At 51.8% G+C, this 25,197-nt stretch overlaps 1 protein-coding gene across 2 annotated transcripts in view; it reads left to right on the top strand.

Annotated features, from left to right (window-relative positions):
• skd (mediator complex subunit skuld) overlaps positions 1-25,197 on the top strand; it is a 92,639-nt gene that overhangs the window by 29,399 nt on the left and 38,043 nt on the right. For both annotated transcript variants that reach the window (XM_077654376.1, XM_077654375.1), the window contains exons 2-13: positions 1,645-1,885; positions 10,533-10,617; positions 11,535-11,612; positions 12,788-12,948; positions 13,764-13,964; positions 14,257-14,779; positions 15,196-15,415; positions 18,314-18,613; positions 19,031-19,390; positions 20,311-20,453; positions 21,501-21,819; positions 24,124-24,399. In XM_077654376.1, the coding sequence (XP_077510502.1) occupies positions 1,645-1,885; positions 10,533-10,617; positions 11,535-11,612; positions 12,788-12,948; positions 13,764-13,964; positions 14,257-14,779; positions 15,196-15,415; positions 18,314-18,613; positions 19,031-19,390; positions 20,311-20,453; positions 21,501-21,819; positions 24,124-24,399 (2,907 nt within the window). The remainder of the gene's footprint in view (positions 1-1,644; positions 1,886-10,532; positions 10,618-11,534; positions 11,613-12,787; positions 12,949-13,763; positions 13,965-14,256; positions 14,780-15,195; positions 15,416-18,313; positions 18,614-19,030; positions 19,391-20,310; positions 20,454-21,500; positions 21,820-24,123; positions 24,400-25,197) is intronic.

Raw genomic sequence — 25,197 nt, 5'->3', positions numbered from 1 at the left:
ATGTCCGAGTGATAGCCTGTATATTTTTTTTTTTCGGGGTTTCATGCTTTACACCGACAAGATGGCCGGCCAACACGAATCGCCGTTTGTCGTATTGCACTAATGGTTGAAAACGCTCTCAGCATCTTGTCCTACGAGTGATTTATTTCCAATAACCTCATGGCCCACAGGGCATTATTAAGGGGAGTGGTACTTAGAAAAGAAAAAAATTGGTCGACAGAGTTCAGATGTTGTCGTGGGATGTGGAAAATACTAGTAGAACATAGTCATCGCGGTATAATATGCCGTCACACGTTTCATGAACCGCTGTAGTGCTGCAGACTGCACCACGTTGTTTTTAAACTAATGGCTGCATGCTAGAATAATGCACTTGGAGCTGTTTGTCTAGTTTCAACTTCATTGCTGACCGGCATGCACAGAAGCACAACTTAGCGTACAGTTATTCTTAAACATTTTTCTTCTTCGCGATTCATTGTTGTGGACAACTCGCTTTGTGAACAGTCTTTCTCGGGAACCGAACGTGATTTTAACAATGCAAACACTTGCAACACTTACATTCGTTGTATTCTCTTGAGCTTGTGACACGCTTGTGCCTACAGTGGCCTATGCCGTTTTCTTTTCCTTGTCTTAAGGTATTGTTTGAATTGATTCCGTGTTTTGTTTCCTTTCCCTACGCTGCTGCTGCAGTGCGCTAGTTCTTCAGAGTAAACTTCAGGCTTATTTTGTTTCTTATTTCGTACTAGCGTAAAAGCTCTCCCATCACTCAACGTATGCGCCATCTGTCGCATCCGGAGCGTGGGCGCGACAACAAAATACCTCCCACCCCCCACCCCTATTTTCTTTTTTGTGACCTTCATGGGAGCCTCAGTGCGTGCGGTCTGTTGCAAACGCTGCCATCGCCTTCGTGACAGCATGTGGCTGGGAACTTCTTTATTGGTTTGCTGCAACCGCTTTCATTCAGTACAACGTGCATTTTACCCCGTGCTTTTGTGGTTGAACTTATTGAGGATTTTACTTACTTATTTATTTATTTGTATATTCCTAGGTTCCTTGCACAAGGAACTAGGGGGTCCCGGACAGAAGGTGCTTCCTTGCACTTGACTTGGTCCGGGGCCCCTTACTAACTGGACGCGGAGCGCTGTAAAAATCAGAGATACATGATTCAATTTCCACCCTCGTAGAAAACAAAGGAGTGAACAAACCATACACAAAAAAGCAGAGAACGAACAGAAAGCAGAATTTATAACGCTGAGAGTATTCGCTTCTTACGTCGCCACACACGGACACATCTGCATGCACATGTGAAACAAAATAAAGATGTTCACACGCAAGTAGTGCACGGTAACGAGAAAGCCGTATTTGACTCGTGGGAGTTTCGCAGCGTGCAAGAAGTCTTCAAAAGAGTGCGTTGCACTATTGTTTTCCTACATTAGGACACTCACATTGCGAAAGAACTTGTCGGCTTTTCTTGTGAGGCTATCAGGGCCCTTTGCTGGCGTCTCCTTAACGGGAAGCTGGCGACGTTGGCGTTACTAGAGGTGCCGAATTAATGCGTGCTGCGTTTCGGCCGGCATTGCAGTGTGTTTACGTCGTGAATGAACGTCCAGGCTGACTCCGTTTTCTTTTTCTCTCTCCCCCCCACAGGCAGACTTGTGCGGCCTGAAATGGCGTCGCCTAAGCACCGAGCACTCTTCTTCGTCCGTCGGCGGCGTGGACCCCCTGTCCGAGCCCGTGCTGTGGTCGTTCGCGAAGTGCCTGGCTGCCGACCTGCTCTGCGTCTGGCGCCGGGTGACGCGCCCCGAGCAGCCGCACCGGCGCGAACTGTGGCTCTTCTGGTACGGCGAGGAACCGGACCTGGCCGGACTCGTCTCGCCAGAGCTCAGCGGTAAGCTTGCTTCTCGCATCTTGGGCGCTAGTGGTACCACTTTTTGCCTGGGTAGCCGTTTCTTCGTGTGCTTGGACACTGCGACATTAGAATCGTATATTTTTCTTTTCGCGCGGTAATTATGTCTCGAAGTTTTGGTATGAAGGAGGGAGTAATTGCCCGTTCACCGAACCTCGTGCGAGATACGTGTCCGTGCAGGGTGTGTTGGTCCAGGCCGGCTGTGCTGAAGGTTACGGGTGAAGGGCGCCCGGTGAGCCTGACTGTAAAGTGCACAGCCTTGACACCTAAACGATGAGGTCGGCAGAAGAAGCGAGAAGGCGTTTAAATTTCAGATTGTTTCAGTAATGTGGGGTGACCAAGTTTGTCCCTTCTGGGAAGGTGTGCATTTCTCCGCGGACCGAACAGTCGACCCAGCGGGATCTCCCGACCAGTCCTGGCTGGCGGTAGTTGCACTGTTTCTCGCGTGGGTTAACTCCCGTGTCATACGTTCGAACATCGTAGCAGAGTGATCCACGTTCCATGCGCGACATGTAAACGTCGTTGCGCACTGAGCAGCAGAAGCGAGCGGAGGGAAAGGCTGGTGGAGTGTGAGTTTCCCGAAGCCACGGCCCGAAACGGACACACCGCTAAACGGTGAAGCGAACGCTTGGTCTTCCGCTCTCCCGGAGGGCGCCGTTGCGCGTGCTATGCTCCGCTCGCACCGGCCGCGTCGTCCCGACCTTGGCACGGATAGCCCCGCGCTCGAGTAGCAGCCGCGAGCGCGTTCTGCGGCAGGGTGGCAGTGGGGCAGGGGACGCGTGCGGTATCCTCCCTGCCTCCCTCGTTTGGGCGCTAGTTGCATACGCCGGCGGTGTGCGTCCAGCGCCGAGTCCAGGTGGGGAACTGCCCGAACAGGTGTCACACTAGCGTCGAGCTTCCTTCAGTCGCCAGTGGTTAGAATTGTTGGTTTATAATGTGTACAGAGAGAGAGAGAGAGAGGTGGGGATAGGTCTCGCCTTCACGCCAATGAGTTGACGGCTAGAGGAAAACGTGCGGCATTGGTAACCTCGCAGGCGCAAGCCGTGCCTCGCGTTGGCTCTGCTTCTTTGAATGACAACACCCAAGGATCGTGTCGCGCGACCCCCCCCCCCCCCCCCCCTACCTTTGCGGCGAGCGCGTAAGTCGAGTAGTTAGGCAGCCCGATATCGGAAAAGAAGGTCGCCACGAAAGGCGCGCCCCGCCGGTGCGTGTTGCGTACGCGCGCCGGATAGCCGCTGCGAGGCGAGACGCGTCGTCGTCGCGAGCGAGGCAGTCGCGTGACGAGGACGCGTGCCACCGCTCTCGGAAGCCGCCCGGTCGCGCGCCGCGGGGCCTCTCTCTCTCTCCTTCCCTCCCTCCTCAAACGCGTCCCGCTGCTCGGTCGGCCTTGGCACCCGTCGCGCGCTTCCTCGGCGCCCGTTTCGCGCGGTGGTGCGCGCCGCCGTTGGCAGCGCTGGACGCCTGCTGCCAGCTTTTCGTTCAACGGCAAATCGTGTCCCCCCACCCCGCCGAGTGGTTTCTGATCTGGCTTTCTCGGACCTGTTAGGTAGATCGTCTCGCGAAATTTCCGGGTGCGGCCCGCTTCATCAGCGCGCCCCAGCTCATTGATTCGATTTTTCGTCATCGGCAGACATTTCCCGCCAGAAATGCCTGGCGCCTCAATCGACCTGCTCCCCGTGGTCGTGGAGGGAGGACCATTAACCGTCACCTCGACGAACGCGAACCTTGTGCGTGGGATGATTGAACGCTTTCGCCGTCTCGTGGTAATCGCACCCCTTCGTGTCAAGATCGACGCCCAGTTGCGTGCCGCTGTCTGATCGAATTCTCATCTTCGATCGGCCCGGCTCTGCGCTTTTCGGCAAATGGACTCGTGTCGCTCGCTGGTAGCAGGGGGCGCAGCTGACGGACGACGCGGCGTCGCATCACCGCGGCCTCGCTTCCCACCCTTCGTCCCTTCCTTTCAGCGTGAGCGGGGCTGTCGCGCGACCTACTTTCTAGTGCTCCGCCCGCGGGCTTCCGTCTCCTCTGCCAAAATAAGACGGGGGGGGGGGGGGGGGGGGGGGCACGTATGCCCTTATACCTCCGCCGTACGTGCCAGGACGTCCGGCAGAGTCGCTGAATCGCACGAGATACCGCGGACCGTCCACCATCGCTGCCCGCGCGCGGAGTCGGCGTAGTCTCGGCGATGCGGGCCGTTCGGATGCGGGGGGGCTTCTTCCTCCTCTCCCTCTTCATTCTGCTCGCGACGCCGGCTCGGTGCTTTGGTAGCCCCGCGTTGGCGCACCTGGCGACCTGCCGCCCCCTCGGCGGCCGGCTCTCTCTCTCTCTCCGGGCTGAAAGAAAAGAGCCGGGAGGGCCGTCTTTCACCCCCGTTTTCCTCACTCGTGCATCCTTTCTATTCCGGACGGAGGGGGTCGCTGGGCGTGGTGTATTGACCGGTCGTGCAGCCGCCGCCGGTGGGGGAAGAAAAAAAGAAAGAAAAGTGGGGCCTGCTCTCGTGCCTCCCCGTATCCTCAAGCTTGCAACTTTCTTCTTTCCTTGCGGTCCGCGGGGGAAAATGGAGAGCTCTGGCGGTGGCGCCGGGAGTCGTCGAAATGAAAAAAAAAGAAAAAAAGACGAGGAGCAGTGCGCTCATTTCTCGCTAGTTACGCGCAGTGTTGCCGCCGTTGCAAGGTCAGCGCGCGCAAGCTTAGCATTTCGGAGTGCCCCCAGGAGTGAGTCCGGGCCGGTTTTGTTTTCCTGGAAGGGCGCACCGACTTTGACGCGTGGCGCTTCGAGACCCTGGATTAAGGGTCGCTGTGCTGACAGACAGGGCTGCGGAGCGTCCGTCGTCGACCTAACGGTATACCGTGCACTCCCCAAGCGGCTGCGCAGGTCAGGTTGAAAGGGCGGCCTCGGCGGAAAATGCTCGTGATCACGTGGCAGCGTTTGTTTCGGCGGGCTAGTGAGGGGATGATTACTCGTGGCTTTGAAGCAGCGTGAGCCCTGGGCTGTAGCCACTGCGCTGCACGTAACCAGTGGGGGAGAAGGAAGACTGCAAAGTGGAGGTTGGAAGGAGGGCGATGTGATCAGGTAAGGGTACGCCAGGACTGGCGGCGGCCTCACCCTTGGATCCGCGCGGAGAGGGAGTGATGGGGGGGGGGGGGGGGGTGCGATTCCTGCCGACCGGAAACGGGCCACTTTCTCCCCGCGATCCGTTCTCTGTTGTGTGCCGCGGAGGAATGCCGCCGTTCTCTCCCTCCTCGGCGGCGGCTGTGCGTGGTGCGGTGGCCCGACCTGCGCGCCGGTGGGCGGCGGGTGTGCTCTGGCCCCCCTCCTCCCGTGCCGGCGCTCACGTAGGCTTTCCGCGAGCGTGCGGGTTCCGAGTTGTCGACGCGTTGTGTCGAGGGTTGCCGTGAGGTGGGGACGTTGCCGGCGGGAAAGACGACCGGCGGGCTCGGATGACACTATTTTTGTTTATTTACGTGACTGTTTCGCCCTTGTGGGCTGTTACAAAGCGGGAAATGAACACTTCACAGAGATTACATAAAAGCCGTTTCCAACCTCTGCTGAGGAGTTTCAGCTGGTTGGCACCCTGTGAACACTACGTAGGCATCGTGACTTTTCCATTCAACAATAGTTCGGATGAGACATGAAACGTTTAATATGTCGATTGTACTTATTATTAAAAATAATAAAAATTATTAAAGTGCAACTGTATTATTGCACTTGCGAAATAGTTCCCATCAGGTCTTCCTTTGTCACTGACGCAATCGACCAAGCCCGCTCCCCCTACCCTCTTCGCACCTCCTTGGTGCTAGTTAGTGGGCATGAGTACAGATTAGTAGCAACCAAAGTGTGGGCACCGTTCGTATCAGAGGTTGGACGGAGGTGGCCCGGTCCAGCCCGGTTCGACGCGTTCCCACTGGCACCGCGTCACGCACCGCGTGCGGCCGCGGTACACGCGCCCCCTCTCTCCTTCCAGAGGGGCGGCGCCCCCCATAGTTCGGCGTGTCTTTCACCGCGGCCGGGGAATACCCCCCTCCCGTTCCGCGGAGGAGCGAGCCAGCCGGCCGAGTTCATTGAGCCTGGCCCTTCCTGAGGGCGGGCGCCGCTTTTCGGCGCCGCGACTTGTACCTTCTCCCCCTCCTCGTGGCCTGCTGCTGTTGGCGACAGGACCGAGCAAGCCCGTGCTTCAGTCCGCGGAGAGGGGCGGCTGCCACGACATCGCGAACTGTCCCCTCCTCGGGTTGCCGCACTGGTGGCCGACGCGTTGTTTGACCGCCGTCGCCAAGTCGTGCCGAGCAGGTTCGGTGCGTCTCTCTCTTGCGGGCCCCACTCCCTCCGTCCGCGGGGCGGCGCTCTGCAAGGGCACTGACCCAGTGCGGTGGGGGTGCGATCGCGGCCGATATGTGCGCGCCTCTTCGCTGTCGCGACACCGGCGAGCGTCTTGGATCTTCCCGATGACGGCCGAGGTTTTCGCCCCGGTTTCGCCGAGCAGAGGGCTGCTCGCGTTGAGGACCCGGCGAAGAGAGGCGCCTCCCCGCGCGCGGTCTTCGCCCGGAGAGCGGCGCGCGTGTGGCCGCGGGGTGAACGCACCGCGGGGGGAGCCCCTCGCCGGTCTCGCCCCACTGGCGCAAACGGGACCGCGCTTTCTTTTTTCCCGCCCGGTCGTCAACCCGGCGGCCGCCTTTCCTTTTCGCTCGCCTCGTGCGCTATGCCGGTGCTCCAAGTGGGTCGGGCCCCTTGTCGGTTGAGCCATATTTGATAACTGCGCTTAACCTGCATCTCATTTCCAAGTTGAGACCCCTCCCTCTCTTCCTGCTAGAGTCACCCTTCCCCGCCGAACAACGTAATGGCTTGCGACCGGACGGTTGTAAGGATGAAATGCGACGCTGTCATCGCAACCTGCACATGTGCGCTAATCCGTCTTGTGCCACCTCCCGCGCTGCCACCAGGCGTTACGACCTTGAAAGAGGCGTTAGCACCCGAACTCTGCGCCGTTAATGAGCGATGTAAATGGTCTCGAGAGCCTGATCGGTGGAAGTTGTGAGCCCTCGCTGTGGGTCATGACAGTTCGCTGCTCGGGCAGGCAGTGGTACACTTTGCGTCACCGAAGTGATTTCAGTGACTCGGGCTCGCGTTGCTTATTTGCCACTGGTGTCTTTAGATGGGTTCCCCAAGTTTCCACTGAATCGTGCTTCTCCAAACGGTGGTGGCTGTGACGGCCACTTTTTTTTTTCTTCCACGCGTTGCTCCTGATCGCAGCTGAGGCGTGGAAGGGGCCGGCGCTCGCTTGCGAGTGAGGAAGAGGGGGACGTGTGCGCCCCGGGGGATGCCTGCATGCGGCGCTGCCGTGGAAAACTCGACCGCGCGGAGTGACCCACATCCGAGCGTACCCGCGTGCTGCGGCCGGGGGCGCCGCCGCACTCTCGACTGCGCAGCCTGGCGTGCGTCTTGTCTGAAGGTGTTCAGCCTTTGTGACAGTGGGCAAGGCACGGCGCAGCTTCCAGGACAGATTTGAGCGAACGGCTGTCACCCGGCCTCGCCATTCCGTGGCGTTCGCATTGCGGCGACGCGGTGCTCCCGTAACCGTGACACCACCCGGTGGTAGCAGTCTCGGCCGCCGTGGTCCCGGCGCAGTGCCGCCGCCGTGCAAAAAAAGGGGCGTCTTCGCGGCCGCCTGCGTCGGTCGATAGCCGGAGAGGTGTGCGTGCGCGCGCTCAGTGCCTCGCCTGGCGGCGAGAGGGAGCGCACCGCCGCTTCTTCCGCGTGCACCGATTGTGGTCGTTTCCGGGTCCGTGGCGGCGGGAGGAGCTGCCCTCCCCCCTCATCCCACGTCCGAGCCTAGGGTACCTCCCCCCTTTCCTCTTGCGCCGGCTGTTGTGGACGGCCCGGGTCGCGTCGCTCAACGCGCTCGAGTGAAAAAAACAAAAGGCAGCTCCTTTGTGACAGCGCCAATTGTGACCGGTGCATGGCGCTCCCTGGCACCGTGCTTCTGAAGTTCAGCCGTCGCCTTTCCACTTTTGACTGCCTTTTTTCTCGCTTGAACCCAGGCGTTCACGGCCGGGGACCACGCACTGCTGGAGGTTCGATTTTGCGTCACGGATGACCTTGCTGCGCGGGAGAAGGCGGCCCTCAAATCCCGCCGTTCCTCAGGCGCGCGCGCCTCTTTCGGGGGCTTCGCCACCGCGATTGCGTCGTCCTCCCGTTTGGCAACCGTGGCCGGAGGGGCGCGGCGAAATCGAGCAATAGCGCTCGGCCCGATGGGAGGGGGAGCGCGGCGCAACAGCGGGGCCGAATCAATCGATGCGTGGAGCACGCGCGCGGGCATTTGCCTGCGCACCGCGAAACGGCGGCGGCAAGCAGTCGGCCGGTCGTTCGTTCCAGGGAGTGCTGGGGGCATTTACACCCCCGCGCGCGCGCGCGAGACTCCGGGGCGCTGGCGCGGGGCCGAAAGGAGTCGGGGAGGAAGCGTGTCGCGTCACGTGACGGCCGCCCCCTCCGCGCAGGCGTCGGCGACCGCCGGTGCGCGCTCGTGTGGCTCGGATGTCGCCGCGCCGATCGCGCGTGGGAAGGGGAGCGCGAGCGAGCCCGAAATTAGTCCGGCATCGCCCTCTTGCAACAGCCTGTCGCCCGCGTGGTCTCGGGTTGTCGATGTTGCAGTTGGTCGTTCAGCGTGCTGAAATGGGCATGGGTGTTCGAAGACCAGGAGAAACTTTGTGTTGGAAACGATTTTTGTGGCGCTGCTAAGAAACTCTGTATGCGTTCATCTGAATAAACAATGATGAACGTAGATGGAGTGTCATTGGGTGTGTGCAGAAAAAAAAAGTACTTATATTGCGTTTTTATCTCAAGTGGAGCTAACAAAGCTAAAGACCGTCCTTCTTCACGAATCATGATCAACCCCACATAAACCAGGACGTTTCCTTTTCACCCAACCTTTCACCACAGGCTGAAAAGTGGTCGGCCCCATCTGTGGAAAAAAATTTGGGCTGTACCACTGCGTTAACACTTTTAGAGCGCAGGTCTAGGCGCCTGTTCTGCTTCAGCATTGTCAGCGTAACGTGACAGGTGTCGTGTGTAGGTGCGTGACAGGTAGTGTGTTGGCAGGTAGTAGTAGAGCGAAACTCCACCTGCCACGTCGAGAGCGGAGGAGTCGACAATCGGAAAGGCTGCCACAGGAAGAACCTGGAGGGTGGCTAGCAGTGTAGCATGCCACATGTGGCAGGTGGCGTGAAAATACGTGAAGAGTTGCGGCCAAATTTCGCCTTATTGACTATCGTAATTGTCTGTCCATTTTTTTTGTTCTTAATCTGGAAGTTAAGGACAATGGGACTGGTGCTGGAGACATGGCTAGAATAAATTGTGACTTTGTGTTGGCCAAGAAACCTGCTCACACAGATGTTTTTCTTTTTTCCTTCATTGGCCTCACTTAGTAACCAAGCTGCGAATTCCCCTCGGTAGGGACCTTCCAGCCAAAGGCCTCTACCAATTTTCATGACTTTTATCCACAAACCCTCCCTACTTTGACTAGGGATTAACCAGGAGTAAATCCAGCATGGCAGGGGATTAGCTATGCATTAGCTGGGGCACCATGAAAATCGGAAGACACCATTGGCTGGAGAGCCTCCTTTGAGGGGCTTTTGCCACTTTGTTCTTGAGTTGTATCTGAGTGTACTGAAAACATGAAAAATGAATATGTACAGTTCTGTATCAAAGGGAACCGGGCATTACATCTCACTCATAGTGTTTTGTTTGCCTTCTTATTCTAGACTATTTGTACATGAAACACGGCTCTGTGATATTTGTTTTCTTGTGATGTCATTTCAAAAACAAAATATAGCATATGCATAGTCTTGGTGACTCCCAGCATTCCTGCCCTCTCACTAAAAAAATCATTATTCTCGCTTCAGTAATGTAATAAATTTTGTCCACAATCATTGTGCCGACGCAGATTTGCAGTAAAAGCTGTGGGGGGTCTTTCTCCTGTTTAAAGGGTTGTCATGTTGTAGTGTGTGTCAACAAAAAACTTCCGCATTCGCCTGCTGTCCAGTGACAGTGTTATCCACATGGGTGTAGTGTTGTCAAGCTCTATCTCTCCATATCCTCTTGGATAAGATGTACCTTTTTAAAATACCACTTCAGCCAGTGACGTTGTGGAAACCACTTATGTCTAACTGTTCTTGTTTTGGCTGGCACTCAACTGTCTGGTGCAGTGGAATAAAATAATGTGCTGTCCAGAAGATTTGGGGCAGTGCCTGGAAGATAACCATTTTACATTGGGGACGGTCTCTGTGTGCGGTAATTAGTGTCGTACAGATTTTTGCATTCCTTTAGCACCCACGGGATTATACTTGAAATGAAGGGATGTTTAAGAACACACAAATCCATAGGGAATGAATGAACAGGCCTCCTGATTACTGGGACAGTTTGCTGCGATTCCATCTATCTGAAACAAAATATGTTCATTTATTTTGTTTTACACAGTGCTCTTGGCTATGTGTGAACATAGTGCCCTGGTGCCCCCCTTTTCTGTGTCTTCATTATTTACGACTTATTATTTTATTTATTGATACTGCAGACTCCTCACGTTGAGGTATTATTTACATGGAGTTTAATACACGACTCAAATTTTTCCTCTTTACAGACACAGAACAAGGCAGCTGGGAAAATGGCCTCTCCTACGAGTGCCGCTCCCTATTGTTCAAAGCTCTACACAACCTTATACAAAGGTATGGTGGTGCCATTTGTAGGATTTTTTGCACTTGACATTGCATGTGCGACTCCCAGAAGCAATCTCGCATAAGCTGCACAAGAGTAAAAAGCTCATGCAGAAAGTCTCACTTGGGTCAGTTTGTGTCTAAGAAGCTCATTGGCACAGCTTGAGACTGCCCGTGCACTGTATCATTGTGTTGAGACGTGCCCAAATAGTTTCAAATTTAGGTGGTAGGAAATTGGTCTCTGGACACCTAATTTTGGTGGCATGTTTTCTTCTCTACAATGATGTGGAAGACACTGCTATGCATGAATCCCACGTGGTATCCGTCTACGACCGCTAAATAATTTATAACCAAATTTTTCGGTCATGCTGTTTCAGCTTTGGTTTCAACAGCCTAACGATGGCTGCAACGTCAAAGTGTGGTTATATGTCATGTGAGGCATGGAAAGACGTTGATATAATTGCTGCTTCATCTTTTTAATTCACTAAAGTGCTTAAGCCAGCCTTCCTCAAGAGCCGAAATGACAACATATATAGAAGCAGCGATTATAATGATTTTTTTTTTCATGCATCTCGTGACCTATAACCACACTTTGACGTCCCAGTCGTCGTGTGGCTGTTGAAATCGAAACCAAAACAGCCATGAGAAAAAAAAATGAGATTATAAATTATTTAGCGCCTGTAGGAAAATACCACATGGTAATCCATGTAAAGTAACGCCTTACACATTGTTACAAACAATAAAACACACACCCAAAAGTTAGGTGTCTATACTCCTTTAATAATTTCAAACGGACATGTTTTTTTTTTAATAAGCACTGCAGCTTAGAAAGAGATAATCTCTTGTACCAGAAAAAGTTATGCGCCAGGCAGACGTGCTCAGCATTCATGTTCCTCAACTGTGCTTTACCTTTTCCTGTGGACTTGCAGGTGCCTACTATCACGAGGCTTTACCAGAATGGGCAGGTGGTTCCTTCAGCCCTGCGATAGCGCAGACAAGGATAGGGGGTAAGTAACTGCTTCTTTTGTTTTTCACTAAACAAAGCATGCCTTAGTTGGGAAAGGAAAAGCTTCGGTACATTAATTGGGTCTTCCTTTTTCCCTGTGTATTAAGATACACTGCAACATGTTTTATTGGAACGTAATCTTACCATAACAAGACTGCTTAGTTACTAGTAAACAGGCCGAAGGACTAATTAACCATGGGAACAACCTAATCATAACAAGGTTGCTGACTTACCTGTAAACGGGCTGAAGGACTAAGTAAACATGAGAACTAGTGTTCGCATGTGGCCTTTTGTGGACATGTCTTGTCTAAATTGTGTGTCCACTGGTTGACATTCTTGCTGTCAACAGTAGTGCTCAGAAAATATTTCATTGCCAGTGTTTGGAAAACGAATGAGGGATGTAATGAATTGTGCATTCAGTTATCTTTCAGGGGATAAAGCTTTATTTCAATACTTATGGCATTGTTTTAGCTAATACTCAAATTTTGTGTATTGAGCGATTGCATTAAAGCTCCTGTTCTGCAGAAAATCTGGCGGCGGCGTTGTTGGTGGAAAAGCTGGTGGCGCACGTGCCTCCTAAGTCACTTGACATTGTAACGTCATCACAATCTGCCCACTGTGGCAGGTGGCAGCTAAATTAATGATTGGTCTCAATAGGTTGCTTGGGAATAGCAACCTGGATCTCACAAGTCCCACCGGTGGTTGTGTTTGAAACAACCCCCTACCGTGGCAGTGTCGCATCACTTAACTGCTGCATGACTGCGCCACGAGTGGTATGAAGACTCCCCGCGATCTATTGATGTAGAGAGTAACCAATTCCGCAGATATGGGCATGTAGGCTGAACCTAAGTGACGAAGGAGTACTTGCACAGAAGGGATCTCTAATGCTATTGCATTGTACTCAAGGGTAGGTTAAGCGTCATGTGAGCTTGATCGATTGAAGTTATTGATCAATTCGTTCTTGCCCTACCGTAAGCTTGCCATCCCGGTTAGCTCAGTTGGTAGAGCGACTGCTCCGGTGAAGCGGTGGTCCCGGGTTCGAACCCCAGACCAGGACGAATTTTTCTTTATTTGCGAAGTTTCTGAGAAAGCTCTAGAGCTTTCCTTTGTAGCCGTATGGCTGCGCTTGGGTGGATGCCAATGAGTACTTACTCCCTTATTACTGCCTTCTTGCAGGGGTTCCAGTGCAACGCAGTTGACGTTTGCATTTCACTTCTTCGTACACGGTGACAGCACAGTGTGTGCCAGTGTTGATGTCCGGCAACACCCAGCCATCCATCGTATCTCCAGGCAGCACGTGCTAGCTGCACAGTCTGCTAGCCAGAGCCCGTGTAAAGGTGAGGGGTGGCACTGTGGCTGCAATGACTTGTTTTATCTTGGGGTTGTTGTCGGGATAACAGGGCAAATACTTCTTCTCTTGCAAGCGTGAAATACAAGTTAGTGTACTTGCTTCTTCTGTTCATTTACTGTGGAGCTGGAACTTCTATTTGATGCATATTGCTTGCACATCGTTGCATTTGTAAAAACTATCCCTCTGAAAAATTAAGAGTGACCCAACCGAAAAGGAACTTGCACTTTATGACTTTTCTCTCTGTCAGGTGTGTAGTGATATTCAACAGTGTTTATTTTTTTCTGTTTATCATTTTAATGTGCATTTTTTTGTTGCTGCTGGCACATAGTCTTGTCATTTTTTGCTTGCTGCTTGGAGATAATTATCTTGCACGTGTTTTGTGGGCTCAGCTGAATTTCTTTCTGAAGATTGCGGGCTGTTGATTCTCTAGTGTTGAAAACTGTTCGTAACGATGTGAGCATGTCATCCTGGAAACATTTTTGTCGTGTTTTAAATGGAGCAGCCATTTTGACCACGACAACTGCCAGTGGTACGCATTGTTATTGCTGCTGCAGAGTTCTCCTCTTTTCACTTTGAAGGAATAAGCAGTTTTCTCCAAAGCCTCCATCGACTTTCCTGCCTGCTTGGCATCACCGCAACGTAACAACATATTCCCTGTGCCTTATGAAATTATGTACTACTTTAGCTGCTAGCCTTTCGAATTTGGTATATGTTCTGCCGGGCCACAAGTCTTGCCACATTTGCAAGTGCAGGCATTAAGGGCGCAATGACTTGTCTCTCTCTCTCCCTTTCGTGAAACAGTGATTCTGGGGCCCTTTGGTCTGGCTGGTGTGCTGACAGGCCAGGGTTTCAAAGAGACTGATGTGGCCACCCAGAGTTTATTGACCGAGTGGCACCAGTTCTACCCACTGCCACTCTTCACCTCTACTACCCACCGGGGCGACGCAACTCCCTCTAGCGGAGATGAAGAGCCTCTGCCGTGTGCCCTCGAGGTCATTGTGGGTAGGTGCCCTCCCAGAACTCTCTCGTCTTCTTCCTTTTTCTGCATTCTTCTCTAGGTAGCGTCTTGTGTTTTGGTGGAAATGCATGCGGTGCTGCTATGATTTTCCAGCGGCCTAATTTCACATGTTATAGTGCTGTCACTTCTTGTGGTCAGAATGGAGTGTCATCGCTTTGAAGAGGGTGCCACCTGGCACCCGAAGCATGCTTTTCTTTTTTTCTTTCTCCCTGCGCTGCTAGCTTCCATTCTGAGGTGAGTGGAAGGCTTAGTTTCTTACGCATTTCTCCCCTGCAGGTGGCATCAAGCTGCGCTATCCCTCGGCCTATGTGTTTGTTGTGGAAACGGACGAAGTGGTGCCTGGGCAGCAGGGCGACCCGTCTCAGGGTGTCACTCCTGCGACTCCGACTGCCACCTCTGTGGGAGGGCCTTACAGCAGCACAGTGGCGGGCGCTCACGGCAGTGCGCCTTCCCGTCCACATGGTTTCCCTGCCAGTGCCAAACCTGGCATTCCCCCCGGTTTGACTGCAGTCTTGACGCCTCCCACGTCGCCATGTGAACCAGGCTACCTCCATAGCGCCATAGCGGCGGCCAGGAATGCTGGCAGTGCCACTGGGGCAGCTCAGTCTCAACGACCGGCGCGAGTGGCTCCGCCTGATGTCCTGGGAGGACCCCACGCAGCATCCGTGGCACTGGTAGCGCAGAAGGCCAAGGTGGCCACGTGGCAGGACTCTTTGCTGGCCAGGGCATGTGATGAAGAGGCTGGCGCCGGTTGGGAGTTCTGTGACCCTTGCGGGCAGACGCACTGCTTCTGCTTTCGGTGCGTACTGCATTACGTCTTCTCCCTTCATCGTATTCCACTGCACTGCTGCTTTGAAGGAACAGGAAGGACTGCGTTGAGCTGTGAATGTTTCGATTTTTTAGGAGGAAGGAAGAAATGAAAGCTGAGAAACTACTTGTTTTGAATGATATAGGGGATAACATTGGTGGCTGAAAAAGTCTACCACTGACACTCGCTTTTTGCGTGCTCTTGGTGCTAACTTTTGCAAAAGATCTGATTAGCATTTGTGGACTCAGGTAAGGAATTACATTCTGCGGTCTGCGCTTTTTGTATTCCTGTGAAAAAGCATGATGCAGGGAGCTGGTAGTTCAAGCCGCGGTGTTCTGTTTGTGCACACACTTTCTTCAGTGCCCAATTTCTCCGTAACGTTGTCAACTTAAACAAATGCCACACAGGTGCACTCGCACTGGTCGGCCAAGTTTGGCAGCCTTGTCGGGTACTGGGAGCCTGGCCACTCGGGGTCCATCCCCAAGCCCGTCAGGGGGTGCCAAAAAGCCGAGTGCCGACAAGAGCCCCGGACATTCTTCCCTGGCTGCCCAGACAAAGCCATCACGAGGTGCTACGGGCAGTAGTGCCCCATCAACCCCATTCCATCGGCGCAGCCCTGTGCCTGGGGTATGTACTCTACTGCGGGAGACACACTGAATCCATTTGCACTGGATGTTTCCTGGCAGAAATACATTATGCTTTCATCCTCACTGCAGATTTGGATGTAGGTTTGGAACTGTCTAAATACTGTGGTAGCCTCTGATACCCTGTCAGGCTCATATGTAATTGTTTCGGTCACTATGATAACTGCAAAAGCTCTTTGTGAGGATTGCCCACTGTGCCCCAATAGCCTGCTGGCGTTTAACTTGTCGTGTAGTGAGCAGTATGCTAAATAAAGAATTGCTGGTGGTTTAGCATTGCTAACTACAAAATATTGCGCGAAAGCAGGCTTTTGCAGGTTGGCACCAAAGCCACATATACCTGAAAGCACAATTGGAAGCACCTTTCCATTCCTTTTGTGACTTGCGCACAGGTGGAAGTTGATGAAGACCACAACGTGCAATGCACAGCGCGAGAGTGTGTTGCAATTTAATCTTGGAACTATTTTTCTTATTTCTTGATAGATATTCATGAAACTTACCCAGTTTATGTATTTAAGTATGCTGACTTCAGATATGCTTTTATTTTTCCTGTAAACAAGTTGTTCTCAAAATATTATGCAATCTTTGTTTGGAACATGCAGGTAACTTAATTTTGTTACGGTAAATGCCATGGTGAAGTTCAGCATACAGACATGATCTGCAATGTCCATGGAGTGCAATAAGACAAAAATGGTTGTTTTAGGCCCATTTGAACAGAAGTTACAGCACATTGAACTTTACCAGGGAAAATTCAATATGGTGGCTCAGGCGAAATGTATTGTTTTAAAATTATGCTTATTGGCAACTGGTCTTGATTTAGCCGTATTTCACTCTCTGTGAGTTTATCTTCCCAACAAAAAAGAATTATGAACCTAGCCCGCCTAGAACCAGAGATATCATCCCTGCACTATTGCAAATATGTCAAAAATGGTGTTTTGAGAAAACGACAAAAAATGTTTCCAACCATCTTTATGCGAGAGGAACGACTTCAAACTCATAGGAATGCACCAGGGCCATAATCGGGGTGCATTGCATCTCTCTGCCGCCTTTTTGCCATCTTAATGATGCCCACAGATAACTTTCGCTTCTTGGTTGAGCCTCGGAAACAAATGTTGTCGTTAGCGTCGATTCAAAACGAAGTTTCACTCTTTCACGGGCAGTAGTTTCAATCACATCGCTATCCACATTTATGCTGTCATAATTCCAGCATCGATGCATACATGGCTGGCGTAGGCTCGAACTGCACATCGTTTTTGCCCAGGAGCAGACTCAGCAACGGCACTGGAGGTGCGCTGTCGTCCACGGCACACGTCCGCGACGCGCTTCGCGGTCGTTCACGATGTGGTTGGCAACGCGCCAACCACACTTTGACCTTCGCCTTGCTGAGGCTATGTCAATTGGAGCGTTGACTCAAACTGCGTTTTCTTCATTTTTGCTCAGGAGCGGAGCCGGCGACGGCACTAGTGATGCGTCGTTGCTGAAGGCACGGGTCCGCGATGCGCTTCACGGTCGTTCACGGTGCGGTTGGCAGCGGGCCATCCGCACTTTGACCTTCGCTCTGCGGAGGCTGCGAAAGTCCAGGCTCCTTGTGCCTTTTGCGTTTTCTCCATTTCCGGGTGCTGAACTGATGAAACGAGTGATACTTCGTCCACGCGCGCCGCTCAGCAGACTCAAAATGGCGCCGCGCTTCTGGAGCAGACAAGCCTTACCCGAGGCCCACCCAATCACAGAGCGCCATTTTGATCACATGGCTTTTCTAGCCATTGACAACGAGGCGCGCACATTTTCTTTGCGGTCATTTTGTCTGCGAACGGAAGAATCCAAACGTTGCTTACCAATTTAAAAATAAAGCTGGGGGTGCGAGCTTTCGAAAGAGACCAAAATGGCGTCGGGAGAGCGCATAGGCACCGAGCGACGGCGAGGCATGATTTGACCTCAATTTAAAAGGCAACTTTAGTGCCTTTGGAAATTTAAATGGCTATTACTAAGCAAATACTGGCCATTTCTTTCTAAAAAATCGGCGTCAGATGGAAAATGACCTCGTGAATCTGGATGTGACAAAATTGAAAAAGCCATTTTTTTCACGAATTTTCGGCCCAAAAGAACTTGTGTCCCTCCTTAACACGAGACAGGATTGGCTGCGGCAACAGCATAGTGCCCTCGTGCAGTAGCCAGCGAAGCTGATCAGTTACTTCGCCGCAGGTTCGAAACGCAGTCGCGGCAATATTTATTTTATTTCTCCAGGTTGGCCAAGGTCATCCTCATTCAAAGTATCGATTTCTCACTATTTTCCGCATCACATGACTAACTACAGAGGCTTCATTACACGCCAGAATTTTTGAAGTTATGAGGCCGATAATGCTTTCGCACTAAAAGCAAATGTACCAGAAAGCCTAGTATGCCCTTGTATTTTATTATCCTACTCAATGTGAGTTGCAGTGCATGAGCTGTGGCAGGAACTCAGTCCACAAAGCAGTGTGCGCTCAGTGATGCATTCAACCGCCGATACAAAGAACATAGACTGGTTGTGTGAGCTGGGTGCTCTGTGTGAAGGTTCATTGTTTCACCGTAAAGCGAAAACCTTAGTTCACTCACTTTGGACATGTTGAAAGTCATATTGAGTGCGATAATACATGCTGTTTCTTTTAGTACTTGTCAGAGTGCCATCCTGTCGTGGCAGGCTTTAGCTTCAGCAGTTGTTTTGGATTTGAGAGAGAGAAGCTGTTCAATGAATGGCAGAGGATTTAGCCAGCATAGAAACAGCGCTGACATGCTACTCTGCACTGGGAAGTGGTTTTAAGATAGCCTTGACAACTAGTTGAGATGAGCATCAACATGCCCCTGATGTGCGCTGCTGTGTCTGCTTGCACTTGTTTCCCACCAGGTGGACTATGAGGGTGCAGTGGCTCTAGTGTCTCGAGTAGCCAGTGGGGGCCTCCCTCAGTTATCCCACCAGCCAGCGGTAGGCGGCCCTCCGCCATCGGTGGGCTCGTGCTCCCATCCAGGCACACCACTGCTGCTCAGTGAGGGACCTGCCTCGCAGGCATCTCAGGCAGACCCTGCCATGCCCACTTTGTCTCCACACCCACCGCCAAGGGACGAGCCACGTCCTTCCCCAGTGCCAGGCGCAAGCCCTGCCCCGGCGGCTGCAGAGCCAGCCAAGGATCGGCAGCCTGGGGAGCAGGTAAGCTCATAGGGGTGTTTAGAAATCTTCCCTTGTGGTTGTTTCACCCCAGGCACGCATGTCCTTATCCCGTTGTGAAGTAACATTATGTTTTGATGGTGTAGAGAATTGATTTCTTTTAATTAGTATTGAAACTGTCACTATTGTCTGGCACTGTTTTATTGTGCGCACTGCTGCGCTACTGCTTTCTGTCCTCGGTAGAGCTGAAGCATTTAGTGCAATATTAAGTTCTAGACATGCTTTTACTTGGTGTTGTTTGTGGGCCATGGCCGATGCAGCAGCGCGTGACCTTGCACTATTGCAAGGGCCTCCGAACTAGCCCTTAACGGTGTCCTCTGTTGGGGGCCTCTAAGTGGGGGTGCTCTCAGCCTAAATGGGAGCCAGGTGGTATGAGTGACACAGCAATGACCTTTGCAGCTGCTGTCACCGTCGTCCTTGCTGGAGGTGAAGCCACCTCTGGAAGCACCCCCTTCCTGTTCTCCTGGGGGCTCTTCCCACCCATGGGGAGGGCCTGGGTCAGTTCCATCCTCGTCTGCGGCCACCCCACTGGCCTCCTCAGGAGTCCACGCTCCGCCGTCAGTGGGTACCGAGGAAATGCCGGGCACTCCCCTAGCTGCCCCCGGTGGCCCTGCCTCCCTGCCGCCGGGGACACCACTCGGGGGACCACCGGGGACTCCTGCTCCCCAGCTGCAGGCTCCCCCAACAACACCAGGGCCTCCTGCGCCACAGCAACAGCCACCGACACAGCAGCCAGCACAGCAGCCGCAGCAGCAGCAGGTAACACACTTGAGTTGGGGGCTGTTCTTGGCGCTGAGTTGCTTTTGCTGGGTGCACATCAATTATTTCGGGCTGCATTAAGTTTCCCAAATGAAATGCTTCACATTTTAGTCTGCGCGCACCGCACCTGATAGGGATGATGTTTACAGCCAGGAACTGAGCCGAGTAGGTTAGCGAACAAACTTGAAGTTATTGATATCCTAAATGAAAACAAGAAGTGGACGTGGCCAAGGAGTGTAATACAGAGGGATGATAACCAGTGGTCCTAAGGGGCAATGGCACAGATTCCAAAAGAGGGTAAGTCTAGTAAGGAGAACGCAAAATGTTAAGCTGGCAGATGAGATAGCAAAAACTTGCAAGGATGGGGCGGTTGCAGCTGGCGAGCGACAGGGTTACGTAATTGGAGATCAATCGGAGAGGCCATTGTCCTGCAGGCGGCATTGGTGGGCTGATGATGATGTTGTACTGACTGAGTGGGGCAAAAACATACAGGAGGGGAACTAATTGATGTGGGCTAAAGATAATGTTACAGGAAAGTAGACATGGACAGAGGTGCCTGCAGCGGCAGCACCTTGTGATCCATAATACGACACAAGTGGCATAAGCTGAGCGAGAAAAACAGTGGACCATTGGGGCAGTCATTTCTGATAAAGTGAAACTGAAGCCCAGACTGCCCACCTGATCAGTAGTTTAAAGCAGCTTACCAGGTGTGGTATTTGCCCATCTTCTCATATAAGGTACAACAGTAAGAGTAAATTTTTGTGTTGTGGAATTTATATTTTGTCTTTTAAAGTAACAGCCTGTGGTTTTGACAGAGAGGAAATTAAGTTGAGTGTATTAGGTAAATCAGCTAAGCCATTTGTGAGTCACTGATAACGCCTTATCAGTTTGTCTGATGGTGGAACTTTTGTTCATTGCAGCTAACGCAACAGCAGCAGCACCAAGGTTTGAAGCGGCCATGTCTTCCTGCTGTCGCTCATGAGGCTCTGATGGAAGCTGAGGCATTACTGCCGCTGGGAAGCAACTTGTTATATGATTACTCCACTGTTTACCTACCTGCATGGTGAGTGCCTAACATCAGTCCCTGTCTTTTTACTAAAGATGCAGGCATTGTCAGCCAGTGGCTGGGTTTTCGGTAAAACAAGCTGGCACACAGCGGCTGTTGAGACTCAAGGGTTTAGTATAATATACAGTCAACTTTTAATGATTTCAGCTAAGAAGGGGAAAAAAATTTGGCTTACCTGGAGCCTTTCTGAAACACCTGCTGGTTTGGGTTATCATTCTTTGAATGCTTGTGCAATTGCAGGCTGCTTTGTTTTTCCACAGCCAACTCTTAATAATTCAAACATGAAAGAGAACAAAATATGTTCCACGTGTGCAGAGTTTTAATTACATGGAGCCTTTTTATACACAAGAAACGGAACCAAAGCGACATTTAGAATGAACAGGATGTTTGAATTGAGGAAGATTGTATTTAGAAGAGTTCACTGTACGATGTCTGCATGTTGTACAGCTGGGGCGAAAATTATTAAATGGATTTCTGATGTGCCAGATCTACACCTGAACTAAAAGTGACACCAGAAATGGTCGGATGTGGATCAATTTTAAGGTGGAGATCCCTTTCTAATGAGCTACAACTTGTTTTTTTTTTTATCATAAGTGGGAAGATAATTGTGATTGCTCAAATATTCTGAAATATGGCGACTGCCCATGAAAGCGTGATATTCCCACATGTACCGCCTGTAGTCCCTTTCTGTTTCTTTTTGCAGCGATAGCTTTTAGGCGCCCTTCCCTGGCTTGCACGTTGTAGTGCATTAGCACCCACCGGCTGCGCCGGTCAACCTAGGTCGCATAAGCCTACGGGTGGCTGTGTTTGCAACAGCCGTCTGCCAGTGCAGGAGTGCATCACTTCACCACTACACCAGTGCGTCAGGAAAATATCCGTAAAACTAAATGCCTAAACAGCTATCGCTGAATCTCGCGTTACACAGTCGTAACTGTCCAGCGAGTTTTTTTTTTTTTTTAATGTCTATTGAAGTCTGGCCTCTCTGCACTGAATACACAGGCCTAAGCTTTCCCTTGCTGAAGTTCTGGTTGCCTTTCTTCACAGGGACATACCCCCTTGCAAGCGACCCCACATGGGTGCCCCTCGGAGAACCAACCCCTGTGATCCATGGAGACTGTCCGCATCTTGCCGGCAAGCAGAGCCAGGGGGGGACGGTGCCGCGGCTGCATGCGGTGCACAAGCAGGTGAAGCTGGTGGCACACCCGGTGTCCCAAGTGCCCGTGACCCCTATGAGTTTCATGATGAAGCTGACGAAGATCCTGCAGCAACTGCAACCGGCACAGCTACCACCCCCACCAGCCAGGCAGCTGCTTCTCAACAGGGTGGAACCCCCAACCAGGCCGTCGCTCCTGTTGTGGTCAAGGTAGGCTACGGAGTCCAGTCAAACTTTCAGAGCCATGACCTGTGTACCTAGCTTGATTTCACGCCATGCAGCCAGGCAGACACACTACAGTAATCCCTCGTTATAACGAAATCGCTTTACACGAAATATCGCTTTATTCGAAATTTCTTCCGGTCCTGATTCAAACACATGCATTTTAAGCCGCATTACTCGAAGCGCGCGAAGAGCTTGACCCGCTGAGAGCGAAGTGGTGAGTGGAGGCATTGCCGCGGCGGTGGCGACCCTTTTGCGCATGCAGTGTGAAATTAATACCGCCGACGAATTAGTCTCATGCAGGCACAGAACAGGCCACAAAAGTGTCAAACCTACGACTGATGGCCTACCTAGTAACGAGTACCAAGCAAGTGCCGAGTGCTCCCATCTGTTTACAGCGGATGCGAACGGAAGTGTGTTCGAATCAGTCGCAACCGCCTCGCTGGTGTCCCCCATGATAGAATCCAAACGAAAATAAAATTTTCGTGACGCTTTGCGATGCCAGAAAACCGCGGCTGGATGCCAAAAAGTGGCCAAAAGACAGCGGGCAGACTTGCTCCGTAGCATTCCATTGGGTGCGTTCGGCGAGCAAAATTTTACCGCTCTAAAGAACATTTCTGGCACTGAAACGTGCCAAAAAGCACAAAAGAACTGTCCCTCCGATTATGATGAGCCCATTCACGCTTGCGAGTCGCAAGCGAGGTGAGCTTTCGGCAACGAACTGACCTGCTCCTTGGCTGCCATAGTCGTCACTAAGCCTAACCGTTTCACATCTGCTAAAGCAGACGAAACTCCCGAATGTGCGCGAACAACGCCATTCCCGAGAGTTTTCACTTCAAACGAGCAAGCGACCCGCAGGTCGCGCTTGCAAGTGTGAACAATGGTGTTGTCTAGCTGCTGCTTGGTCACAAGTGACTGCTGGTCGCACGCCCATTAACGTGTTTGACGCGAGGACCTATGTTAACAAATAAGGAAGACGACTTTTGGGAACGCGGTCTAGAAATTTGCTTGCCACTCGTCATAATTGGCCTGTATCGCAATGAAACACCGCTCCTAGCTATGTTGCACTTTTCACTATGCAAATCGACCGATAACTTGCCGAAAACATGAAAAATTCGAGCGTCGCCAGCGGCGAGTCAGGCTGTCAACATGGCTGGTCAACGCAACCACAGTGTTTCCCCGGCGATTTTCTCGAGCCGGTCATGCTCGATTCGCGCCGCCCGACCAGACAAACGGTCTAAATGCGTGGTAGGGTCATTGAATTTTGTTCCTAGACATCTGTCAACAGCGCGGATGCGATGCTGCGCGATCACCGACATTTGAACCGTAGAAATTAGCACAGTGTCATTGACAACGGTGTGCCGAAAAACTCAATTGCAAACTTCACAGCTGCACACTTCGGGAAAAAAAAAAAAGAAACTGCCCAGTGATCATGCGAATGCCCTACTGCAAAACTGTTCAGTTTTCACGATCGCGCTGCGTACCTACAATGAGGGGCTAATCGTTTTTTGAGCACAACAAGCACAACCTCAGACTTGAGCCACGGCATTTCCGTGACCCACGCTCCCCCCGCATGAAAGCGGCCACTGCCTTCGCGATTCGAAATACCCCAAAGGTTGAATGCATGGGCGGCGACCGTGGCCTCGTGCAATACTTGGTCAGATTAGAGCAGGGGTTGCACGCGCCCAGTAATTGAACTTGAAACAGCCAAAGCCCACTGCCTTTTTTGCACCTGAATTAAGTTTTGCTTCACTGAATACATTGTATTTTGATTTCGTCGCCGTTGCGGCACAATTCAAGCTCGACTGCTTTAGATTTTCTCGGGTGGTCGCTTATATCGAATTGCCGCTTATAACGAATTTTTTAGATTTTCACGGGTGGTCGCTTATATCGAATTGCCGCTTATGACGAATTTTTTCGCCGTTCCACTGACTTCGTTATAACGAGGGATTACTTACTGTATATGCACTTCTGGAATAATCTTTTTACCTGAGTGTGCAGTGTAAGTGCTGCAGTCCTGTCGCGTTTTTTTATTATTAGTTGTAAAATTTCTGTACTCATAGAATGTCAAATCAGTGATTGCTGTCAGTTGAAACTGTACCAGTGCACATTGGGCTAAATATGGCGACCTACTGTACATGCAGATTTTCTTGCATTTTAGGGGTAAGGTTACTAGGCTGCCTTCGAAGCTCCACTAGAATTGCTAACCTCTTTTCTCATGGCACAAGCGAAAAAAAAATAAAAATGTTTCCCTGATGGGCAACCCCTCGTTCATTGCATGTCTTGGCACAGGAGGAAGAAAAGGATAGTGTGCCCATGGAGGTCTCGGTAGCGGCAGCTGATGCGGCACTGCCATCTGCGGACTCAACGGGCGTTGGGGGTGTTCCCCATGCTGGTGGCATTGGGGAGCCCGCCACCCCTGGTTCCCAGGGCGACCTTGCCCCAGGTGGTTCTCCTCCCACACCACGCCACCCTGGTTTCACGCGGGTCGAAGACCTCAAGGTGACCGACTGTGACCTGGAGAACATCTTTGACACCTCCTCGTCGGATGAGAGCAGTGATGACCCTGTAAGCAGTGCCACCATTGTTGTGCTTCTGTTGCTGCATTCATTGTTTCGATGAGGTCAGGTAGCTTGCTCACTTTGTGAAAGGTAATGCACAAGGCAGTCGTCTTATAATTATATCTGCAAAATGGAAAAAAATTCAATCCTCTAAAACTATCACAGTCGACCCTCGCTAATTCGAACTTGAAGGAGACTATAAATTTGTTTAGATTATGTGGAGTCTGAAGAACAGGAGCCCGTTTAATGAACCTCATCTTGATAGAACCAGAGTGTCAGTTCGGATAGTTTATGCTAGAAAATTTTCTCTTGGAAATGTCACGACTAGTTGACATTTACCCCGCAGTTAAAATGAGCCTTTGGTCACATCACCCAATTTAGAGCAAAACATCCTGGTAGCCTAGTGAGTTGCCCAATGCCTCTGAAAGACTGATTCGAAAGACGTGCACAACTTATGGTACTGATTAACCATTTTATCTCAATGCATGAATCGCCCTTGTTGCAAAGGTCACAGTTATACCGCAGCGGTGGCCTAGTCGACTGTGCATCCGCCTCGCATGCGGGAGGTGCGGGGTTTGATCCCCAGTGCCGCCAGGTACCCACCGGTGATACAATGGGTACAAGCTTCCCCTGGCCTGGTGCTCGACTTAATCAGGGTGAAATGCTTGGGAAATGGGTCTTTGACCCCACCTTGAGAATTTGAAAATACCTTGTGCCATGGCACTCTTTGGCCATAGATGCCCTTGCGCCATAAAAATTCACTATCATCATGCATGTGTCACAGTGCAGAAATGAGCGGTGCCCC

The sequence above is a fragment of the Amblyomma americanum genome, chromosome 2 (genome assembly GCF_052857255.1).
Source record: "Amblyomma americanum isolate KBUSLIRL-KWMA chromosome 2, ASM5285725v1, whole genome shotgun sequence".
NCBI classification, from domain to species: domain Eukaryota; kingdom Metazoa; phylum Arthropoda; class Arachnida; order Ixodida; family Ixodidae; genus Amblyomma; species Amblyomma americanum.
The sequence above is the reverse complement of the archived record's forward strand: the minus strand, read 5'-3'. Positions and strand labels throughout refer to the sequence as shown.